This window comes from Larimichthys crocea, chromosome XI (assembly GCF_000972845.2).
Source record: "Larimichthys crocea isolate SSNF chromosome XI, L_crocea_2.0, whole genome shotgun sequence".
NCBI lineage: Eukaryota > Metazoa > Chordata > Actinopteri > Sciaenidae > Larimichthys > Larimichthys crocea.
In genome coordinates this window covers 10,499,511-10,510,086 of record NC_040021.1, presented here as the reverse complement: position 1 = coordinate 10,510,086, position 10,576 = coordinate 10,499,511, and the positions used below count along the sequence as shown (strand labels likewise).

The 10,576-nt window shown below is 40.8% G+C and overlaps 1 protein-coding gene across 1 annotated transcript; it reads left to right on the top strand.

The window, feature by feature from the left end:
• Positions 1-10,139, top strand: si:dkey-206f10.1 (adenylate cyclase type 8). The gene is made up of 20 exons (XM_027284070.1): positions 1-169; positions 1,363-2,106; positions 2,621-2,770; positions 2,896-3,026; positions 3,183-3,294; positions 3,398-3,525; positions 3,618-3,776; positions 4,168-4,402; positions 4,530-4,700; positions 4,801-4,901; positions 5,425-5,626; positions 5,977-6,069; positions 6,205-6,365; positions 6,504-6,585; positions 6,709-6,867; positions 7,037-7,183; positions 7,319-7,411; positions 7,518-7,632; positions 7,763-7,965; positions 9,058-10,139. The coding sequence occupies exons 1-20, from the start codon at positions 14-16 to the stop codon at positions 9,265-9,267; spliced, it is 3,552 nt and encodes a 1,183-aa protein (XP_027139871.1). The 5' UTR covers positions 1-13; the 3' UTR covers positions 9,268-10,139.
• Positions 10,140-10,576: the final 437 nt, after the last annotated feature.

Sequence of the window (10,576 nt, the reverse complement as noted above, 5' to 3'; positions counted from 1 at the left end):
TAAGGTCATCACCATGGTGACCTTCGCTGAGACAACACAGGTCTCCCGTATGGAGCTGCGTGAGCCGCCCTGCATGACGGCGTCCCTTTCCCCAGGGCTGCGGCGAAAAAAGATGCTGTGGCAGAATGCTGTAAAACACATCATTACCCAGCAGGAGCTCAGCGCCAAGGTGACTGACTCATCAGTGGATTTGCATCATTCAGATAGAAGTTACTGTTTTGTACATATTCCTCTACAGGTTTATGAGGACAGTGTGTACTGGAATAAACATGGCCTCATTTTACACAACCCAAACTAAACTGAAACTCATTAACAGCATGAACATAATCTACTGGGCCACTGCAGGGGTCCAGACCACCCATGCAGCACTGAAAAAAATCAATTCAGTTAAGTGAACAATTACTTTAAAAGGCCTGTTCACCTAAATTACTTTAACACTTACTTACTAGGTGAATAGGCCTAGTGTTTTGATGCTGTAACTTGAAAAAATTGAGATGAATAATTAAATAATATTTTGACACAATAGTCACAGCAGCCCCTTTGACATGAAATAGTAGGATAAACACAGATGTTACCAATGACGCCAATTAAAGGTCCAGTGTGTAAAGTTTTTCAGAACAAGACAGAAATAAAATATAGTACTCATAACTATTTTTTCATGCATGTATAATCACCTGAAAATAATAATATTTTTGTTTTCGTCACTTTGAAATTTGCTATATTTACAGTGGGAGCAGGTCCTCTTGAATGTTGAAACACTGTGTTTCTAAAGTAGCCCAGAAGAGACAAACTAAATACTGACTAGACTAGACAGGGCCTTTCAAGTATTGTTTCTCCTTTACACTAGGAGATGTGAGGAGATTGCAATGCAGTGATTACACCGCTAGATGCAACTAAATTGTACACGCTGGACCTTTAAGGTCCCGTTCCATTTAGGTCAAACAGAGTCAGGGTGCTGCTGTGATGCATGTTGGCGCTCACTGGAAAGTCTCTGCTGCAATAAATGGAACTGAACTTGAATTAGTATCATTGGAAACACCTGCATTGGCCCCACAGAATGGCTGCCGTGAAAACGGTCTATTACAAATGTAATGCGTTAATGCTGAAGATTGATAAAGATATCAGCGTATCTAAGCAACAAAAATAAAACCGTGTACAGAGAGTCATCTTTTTGTGGATCAGTGTCAGTTCAATGATGATTATTAAGAACTATAGACCATGTAAATATAAAGACACATCCGTAATTGGTTTGTTTTCCACCATTAAGTAAATTCTGGACCATCACAACTAACTGATCACTTGTTAAAGGGGTGGTAGGGATACTTCAAAACCCAACTGATTTTTTTTTGTTGTGTTTGACAGGTGGGTGTTGAGCCAGCAAGTAAAATCTTTGTGACAGATACCTACATGGAGGAAATCAACAGACAAATACGCAACAAGGGCTTACGTGGAGTCCAGAAACGCCGCTCCTCAACGTTCAGAGTGCACCCTTCTCAGTCCCGTGGATCTACCTGCACACAGGCCAGTGTCAGGGGTTCTTTTAATGACTACGCCAGCGATGCCGACTTCTTTGTGCACTGGGGCCACACAATTCGTGGGGTCTACATACCTACCCTGAGGCACACCTTCAAGTCTCGTGACCTGGAGAAACTCTACCAGCAACACTACTCCCACCAAAGACGCAACTCACTTGCCATCACCAATGTAATCGATGCAGTGGCCAAGCTACACGTATTGGTTCTGTACCTGGCACTGGCCCCTGAGGCGGTCACAGACACTCTCCGTTGCTGCCTCACAGCCATTTTCATGGTGTTGGCTATAGCACTGTGCACCTTGGTGTTAACCTGCAAAAACTCTATGTCCCCACGGTGGCTTCAGTGCGCTGGCCTAGCCAGCTGGCTGTCGCAGACCACACAGGTGTTGGGAGGACTGGTGTATGGGCTGGAAAAAGACCCATCGTGGTATGTTTTATTCACGTTGTTTGCCACATACACACTGCTGCCATTACCGTTGCTGTGGGCCATCTGCGCCGGCTCCATCACCTCAGTACTGCACCTTCTGGTGGAGATAGTACACCACTACAATGATGCCATGCTTTTGAGAAAGGTGAGGAAATCAGCAGATTAAACTGTTGTGTGTCCCCCCAAAAATATTACATTGTGTAATGTCTTTTTAAGTTTATCATTATCAAAGCTAAAGTAACATTCTTGATGACTTACTTTACTGTCAAAGTTTACTATACTATGACATTTTTGGGTTTCTGGGTTGTCATTATGCCCAGATCCAGACAAACTACAGGTGCACTGTTGAACCAAAGCTGCCAGTTTTTTTAATGTAAAAACAACATTTCAATATTTTCTTTTACTGTGGGACACACCAGCATACTGCGCTGAACAATTCACGTTTTGCCCAACTAAGCCTATTTATGACAACAACTTTTTATATTCACAATTATTACTCGCAACTACAGCCCCAGATGTTGTCTACAAGCCTCTCTGACATCTGTCATGTTAATTAAAAGAAAAATATTTCTTATTCCTTATCCTCTTCTTGTGCCTCATGCATTCAGTTTTTCTGGTTAAAATGTTTTGTATGAATGCAAAATCTCTCTCTGATGCAGGTGTTTGCCAAAGCCCTACTATACCTGGGTATGAACACAGCTGGTTTGTTCATCCACTACCTGACAGATCACACCCAGAGACAGGTTTTCCTGGAGACACGGCGCTGCATTGCGGGTCGCCTCAAGCTAGAGCAAGAGAACCAAAGACAGGTGACAGGGACATACTGTATTATGAACACTGTTGACGTATATCACTTTACTCAAAACCTTCTCCATTAACAAGCTTTATGTTGGTTATACCATTATATACCACTGATTACTATTTTGCCACACAGGAGCGTCTGGTGCTGTCAATCCTGCCTCGCTTTGTTTCTTTAGAGATGATCGCTGACATGAGCTCTTTGGAAGATGAACTCAGTCCTCATGAGTTTCACAAGATCTATATTCACCAGTACAAAGATGTCAGGTACACATACACACACATGATTTCAGTTATTTTTAAGGTTTATTTAAGAGGATTTTAGGAAATGAGCTTCTCATGCTTGGCTTTTATTTTATCACTGATAATTTTACAGGTCTTGGTGTATATTCTCTTTTATAACTCCCTCTCTCTTCTTTGCAGCATCCTTTTTGCAGACATCAAGGGCTTCACTCTGTTGTCCATGAACCTGTCAGCACAGGACCTGGTCAGAACCCTCAACGAACTCTTTGGACGCTTTGACCGACTGGCAGAAGTGAGAATTTGTTTTAGTTTTTTTATAGATAACACAGCATATTTAACACATTTTTTATTCCATCAACAGTTTATTTAATCTTCTCCCTGGTGCCTCATCACAGGAGCACCACTGCCTAAGGATAAAGATATTGGGCGATTGTTACTACTGTGTGTCAGGTGTCCCTGAGCCACAGCGCGCCCATGCACGTCATTGTGTTGAGATGGGCCTGGCTATGATCAACACCATACGGTCAGTCTTAACTCGCTGGAGTTCTTGAAGGGTTATATCATGCCATCTCCTGTAAAAAAATAAAAGTACAACTCTCTGTCATTTTACTTTAGGTATGTGCGGAAGGAGCTGAACTTCAACATGGATATGAGGATCGGGATCCACTCAGGCTCTGTCCTGTGTGGGGTGTTGGGTCTGCAGAAATGGCAGTTTGATGTCTGGTCCTGGGATGTGGGTATTGCCAACATGTTGGAGGCTGGGGGCATTCCAGGGTAAGTGGTCTCTGCTCAGCCCAGGTTACCATATTTTTATATAAAGCCACCTAGAGCCTACTGTTATCCTTCTATCTGTGATAATATTTGCCGTCTCAATGTAGTAATAAAATTAAATTAAATTAAAATGACTCAGAGTTGTAGGCCCTCCATCAGACAAAAAAATGTCCTGTAAATTTTGAAATGTAGTCAAAATTTTAAGGCACATTTGTAATTTTGAAATCTAGATTTCAACAGGGATCCAAATCATAGAAACACTGCAACACAGCATAAAAATCGAGCTTTTCTACGTTAGACAGTACTTGACAGGCTTCAGGCAAATTATTAATTTCTTTTCTTTGAGATTTCTTCTCATCAGTCATTTCCCCTGCTTCTGTTCTGTCTCATCCAGGCGCATCCACATCTCGAGGGCGACTCTGGACTGTCTACAGGGAACCTACAAAACAGAAGACGGTCACGGCCGTGACAGGAACGAGTTTCTGCTCAAACACAATATCGACACTTTCCTCATCTGCCCTCAGGAGGGAAATAACAAATTTGAGCATATCGAGCCTCCCAAAGTCCTGAAAACGAATCGAACCTGGACCCCAGAGACGCCCTTCGGGAACGCCATTAACATGAACAGTGTATGTGCAGGGATATTATTGTTAGGCCTAGGTAGTAAAATGTTTCAATCCTAATTCCTACAGTGCAAGACATGTTTGAGGTTCTTTAACCTGATTCTTCTCACACCATTATGTTCTTCTCTTGCAGATCCTGGCCTCTTTTACAAATGGCTCACTGCCTAACATTTGGCACTCTACCTCCAGAGAGATCAACAAACGCATCAAACATGCTATTGAGGTTCGAAGCAGTGAGCGTATGCACAGGGAGCACATCACTCCGCTGACCCTGGTGTTCAAAGACACACACATTGAGGACAAGGTGAGCTGGTGTGGATGAGGGTTCAAACAGTGTTTGGTAGGAGGAAACGAGTTTATGAGCACACATCTTCATCATATTTTATCTGTTTTGGTCGGTCCAGTTCTCCCAGATGAGAGATGAAATGTTCACCTCCAACCTAGTGTGCTCCTTCATCATGCTCCTCTTCCTCATGGCTGTCCAGATACTCATTCCTGCACCCAGGTAGGACACCAACAAAGCTAGCAAAGTCAGCATGTGTTCATTTTAACTTCACTCTGTAGTTTTTAATTAATATGTCCGAATCAATTATATTTTCACATTAATATTACCTGGACAATGTAAACCAACAACAACAAGGTAAAATAGGTTGATCAGGTTAGTATGCATCGACCAGGTGGTATATACACTGGATGATTTGTCATGAGTTCGATAAGTTTTGGATTACAGCTTTCAGATGTAATAAATTACATCTGTATTCAAATATACTAAAAGCAAATTTAGCTTTTCCTAATTGAAAATATCAGCTTTCAAGCAGCCTCACTAAAAGTTTTTACTTTGGTGCCATCTGGTGGTAGTATTGATAATTAAACTTTTGAATCTTAACCCACACCTTAATTTCACACTTTTTCCAGTGTGTATGTCACACACTTTTTTTTTTCCATTTAACTCCGGTTTAACATTTTCACTGCTTTACTCACTTCCTTCCACTCCCTCTTATCCTCCTTGGGTTGTTCTTCCTCTGCAGGCTTCTCCCGGCCTTCCTGCAGTTCTCGGTCTTCCTGCTCGCCTACGTGCTGTTGCTGTTGTTGGCCCTGGCTGAAGAGTTCAAGTCGGCTCCTGCATCTCTTCAGCAGTTCTGCTGCTGGATCCATGAAAACAACAGTGCGCGCAACCTCCTCACCCTCACCGCCATCATCATCAACTTTGGTTTGGTCTCTATTGACATGGTGAGAGTCTGAACAACACAGGGCCAGAGTTATATAAAGTTTATTTTCCCTGACACAACTTTTTTTTCCTGCTGTTGTACTCTTTGTGCCCCCTCCTATGAGGTGGATGATTTGCAAAATACATAAATGTTAGTAAAGTGGAAAGCACAGTCAGTCACTCTTACTGTACCATATCTTCTCCTGTTACCACCCTGCTGACATGTTAAGATGACAAGCAAACTACACTTCCAGGCACTTGAATCCAAATATAACCAAAATATGCTTAAAACAGCTTAAATCTTAATATGTCAACAATAAGAAATGTGTGTCTGTGTACTCCTTCTTTCAGTGATTTGTATATTTGTGTCCAGGTATGGTGCATTCTCACAGACACAGGAGATGCTGATGTAATGGACAAAATCAACACAGCTTCGCGTCCACTCACTGTCTGTACTTACCCCGAGGTGAGGACAGCAGCAGCTTAAACATACGTGCAAACAATGTCTGTCGTCTCAAACATTTGCTCTCATATGAAATGACACAGTGAATTCATAAAAAATACATTATTTTCAGCGTCTTCACTCCCTCTGTCTCCTCAGGTGTTTGTATTGAGCGGCGTGATCGCCATGGTGACCTGTGCCGTCTTCCTGCGTCTAAACTCTCTGCTGAAGTTGGCGGTGTTGCTGCTGGCCGTGGCTGTCTACTCCTACCTCATCCACCTGGCCTTCCTCACACTCACACGCCACGATATGATGCACAGGTCACACGACAACTGTTTTTACTTGTGTGTACACCTGTACGGGTGGTTGATTCACTGTTTTATTACTACTGTATTACTGTAAATGTCTCATTTTTAAATCTTTGTATTGCATCTTTCTTCATGAATTCATTTCTGCAGGTCTCACTACGTCAGGAGAAAAGGAATTTCCATCCTTCTCATGCTCATGTTTATTGTTGCTGTCTTCTACAATGGACGGCAGGTAATGTCATGCTGCTGTTTCATTTAGTTTGTAATATTTTAATTGTAGTTTGGATATTTTTTTTCTAACCTGCATTATCAAGACCAAATGACTGAACATTTTGTCCATCCTTTTACTTTCCAGTGGGAGGCAACAGCCAGGTTGGACTTCCTGTGGCGTCTGCAGGCCCAGCAGGAAGTGGAGGACATGAGGGAGTTGCGGGAACACAACGAGTGTCTATTGCACAACATCCTTCCTGTGCACGTGGCACGACATTTTCTGGACCGGAGCAACAACGATGAGGTGCAGAGATCCATGACCTCACCTCTGACTCTGAATGTTTTGTCTCAAACGATTTGTATTATTGCATCAAGTATAAATATATAAGTGAACTTTTTATTTACTGGGAGCCTTCACACATTTCTACAGTTTATTGTAATTTATTGAACTTTTTTCTTCATTTTCAATTCAGGAGCTTTACTCCCAGTCCTACGATGAGGTCGGTGTCATGTTTGCCTCCATCGCTGGCTTCAATGAGTACTTTGAGGAGAAAGAGATCAAACATGAAGGAGTGGACTGCCTCCGACTTCTGAATGAAATCATTGCTGGCTTTGATGAGGTGAAACCTCACATTTTTTGGTATCATAAAGAGAAAAAAAAACATTAATTATAAGTCATCTTTCTATCTATTACAGAAAGATTGTTTGACAGACGATGTACAACTTCTTTATCTCTGAATGTTTCTTCTAACAAGCTGTTGGAGGAGTCGTACTTCCACTATGTGGAGAAGATTAAGACGATCGGGAGCTGCTACATGGCTGCCTCTGGCTTAGCTCCAGAGGGACAGGTCAGAGATCCTCTTGTAGAAATTCCACTATACATTTGCCCATCCATCATTCACCATCATTCCCTCAGTGTTTCTAACCATCCATCTATCTGTTTCTCTCTATCAGGTGTCTATGAATGAATGGAATCACCTGAGTGAGCTGGTATTGTTTGCACTGGCAATGCAAGAGACCTTGAAAGAGATTAACAGGCAAACTGGCAAAAATTTTAAGCTGCGTGTGGGTAAGTATCTGACCTTCACACACACTCTCCAACCACTCTCTGCGAGGATGCCTGGTGTCATAGACACTACTATTAATACTGATTAATTCACTCTCTAAAGTGACCTCCTGGTTTTGTTGGACTAAAACAGGCATCGCCCATGGGCCGGTGGTAGCAGGTGTGATCGGTGCCACCAAGCCGCAGTATGACATCTGGGGGTCGACAGTAAACCTGGCCAGCCGCATGGACAGCACAGGTGTGAGCGGACGCATCCAGATACCTGAGACCACACGCAGGGTCCTGGCAGAGTGGGGGTTTGTCTTGGAGCTACGTGGAGAAATCTTTGTCAAGGGGGTGAGTGGACGATGGATGGAAACTGTTTTTTGTGTCTTGATGCTGGTGGTGTTTGTACAGTCTGTCATTGAACAGTATAGTAGCTAATAGCTTTAGTGAAGGTCAGGCTCAGGCTTTTCTGATTGTTCACATGCTGTACACGTAATAATTAATTTCAATAATTAAATTTTTTTTAAAAAAGGGTGGAACAAATGTTACCAGTCATATTTTTTTATATCTTGACATATCATTGAAATGCCCAAAACATAATATAATTCACTATTTTTGAAAATACAAGACTTTCACTGTATCCATTTTTTAACCTTATATGCTACTTGACTTCACACTCACTTACTTGCAGCGGTCAAAGAAGTACTAAAGATCTTTTACTAAAGTAAAAAATAGCAATACCACAGTGTACAAATACTCTGTTACAAATAAAAGCCTGCATTCAGATGTTTACTTAAGTAAAAGTAAACAATTATTATCATCAAAATATATTTAAAGTAGCCTACCAAAGGTAAATGTAGTCTACTAGTTATACAGAACGCCCCTTGTAATTTCCAGCAGGTATAGTCAGAGCTAATGTCTATTACTTTATATACTGCAGGGCAGCCTATCCTATAAAATACATCAATATTTATTATTAATCAGGATCTGCAAAGTAAACTAAAGAGTAAAGAGTCGAGTAGAATATAAAGGTTGGAAATACTCCATTACCTAAATTTTACAGTACTCACATGTCCTGTTGAAATAGCTGTTATTGCACAGGTGTCCTTTAAATAATAGACTAGTTAAAACTGCCTGAGCATTCACAGACATTAATTTTCTGTTTCAATTTTTGCCCATTTGTAGAAATGTCCCTTTATACGGGAGACTTTTTGACATGTCACAGCAGGAAAAGCAGAAGTGCAAATAATAATAATAAAATTTAATTTAAAATCGGTGCTTCATGTTGAGGGTCATGCTGGCTCTGACAATAAAACAAGGGGGACATCTACTGGTGGAGACAAACAACAGACAGAGAGTCACAGCATTGTCTCTCTATAATAAAAACCTCGAGGCTCACTGAGAAAGGATGTCAACGCTTTGTGACCTCTGCTGTCTCTGTAGGTGAGCGAGCGTCAGGGGAAAGTACGCACCTATTTCATCAGCACCATGCGCACCAAGAGGGCCAACGCAGGAACAGATGGCCAATTCGAGGAGCGGAGAGGAGGACGCATGACACTAGCAGGAGTGGTGTTTGGTCTCGTCCAGGCCAGAAACAAGGAAAAGATGAGAGAGACCAATGGGGGGTTCAGTCTGAGTCCCTGCAAACCTTAATGCTGTTAAGGTCAGATGACTGCAGGTAGAGGGGCACAAACAGCAGCCATGTTTACCATAACTCAGTTAGCTGCACAAAAGGAGAAGAGGCTGTAACGGGTAGTCATCTAATTATTAAGTATTAAAGGATGTACTATGTACTGATGGGAATTCATTCATGTGTAGCTATCACACAGAATGATGTGTTACAAAACTGTCCTACTGTCCTCTTTTAGTCTGTATCTTGAGAGCACTGCTTTCTGTTTTTTTTTTTAATTGCCATAAATAATCACACGTCTCTTTTTTTCTGGCTGGGATATTTCTCCAGCAAATCCTCAGACCTCTAAGCCAAAACTGCAAAACAGCAGAATACCTCAAAACAACCAGCTCAACCTCTCATAGACTACCAATGGCCTATACAATACGTAGTGGTGGTTTTTTTCTTCATCTTGCATCATTCTTGCAGTTTGTGTCATTACATTTTTTTGTATTTGTAAGTTGGTCAACATAATCCAGCAAACAGAAGTCTTTTTTATTTATGGATCAACTGCTGCTTGGTTTCATATTGTACATTATTTTTCTGTAAATACCTTTATGTGTAGCTCTCGTGTGTCTGCTGTCAGTGAATCTCTGAAAAATCACACTTCAGCTTCACTTCAATACTCTCATTACTCTCACATCTGTTACTTAACTGTGGTTATATTTGCAGCGTAACAGAGAAACTCAACAAAGGTGTCTGTTTTATGTCAAAACCACCTCCCATGTCGCTCCTCTTCTTGTATACTGAAACCAAATGACACAGAAGGTTGTTTTCATGTAATAATCATATAAAGACACTAAAGTGTTTATATGATATTTATATTGTAGGCCTGATACATGTTGTTACTGTAAATAAAAAATAACTTGTCACTTGTTTTTTTTATATTTCAACTGAAGGACTTTATCTACTTTATTTAGTATATCAAACTTTTTCAAAAGTAGGTAAACTAAATAAAAGAAATGTATACATTTTAAGTCATGGTCAAAATGTAAGAAAATAACTGAAAGTTTTCATCCATGTTTGTTTTATAGCTCAAAGATTTGTATCTATAAAACAAAGTAAGGTTTTCTAAAATTGGCATTGTGGAAATAAAATGTGTAACAACAAAATAATGACATTGTGTTATTTATTGTTTGTTTGATATATAGATTTTTCATACGTTTTACTAAAACATTTAACAGTCTACACTTTCTTCTAATAAAACCAGTAATGATGACAAATCTAATGGTGTTATTTTAACTGTGTGCACGATTCAATCTGATGCATTCAAGCTCCCGTGTTTCCATCAAT

What these genes read in the sequence shown, in the direction of transcription:
- si:dkey-206f10.1 (XM_027284070.1), top strand. Translation starts at nt 14, where the DNA reads ATGGTGACCTTCGCTGAGACAACACAGGTCTCCCGTATGGAGCTGCGT. An exon ending in ACGCCATTAACATGAACAGT is followed by an intron (nt 4,403 to 4,529) that starts GTATGTGCAGGG and finishes CTTCTCTTGCAG; the next exon opens with ATCCTGGCCTCTTTTACAAA. An exon ending in CGCCACGATATGATGCACAG is followed by an intron (nt 6,366 to 6,503) that starts GTCACACGACAA and finishes TCATTTCTGCAG; the next exon opens with GTCTCACTACGTCAGGAGAA.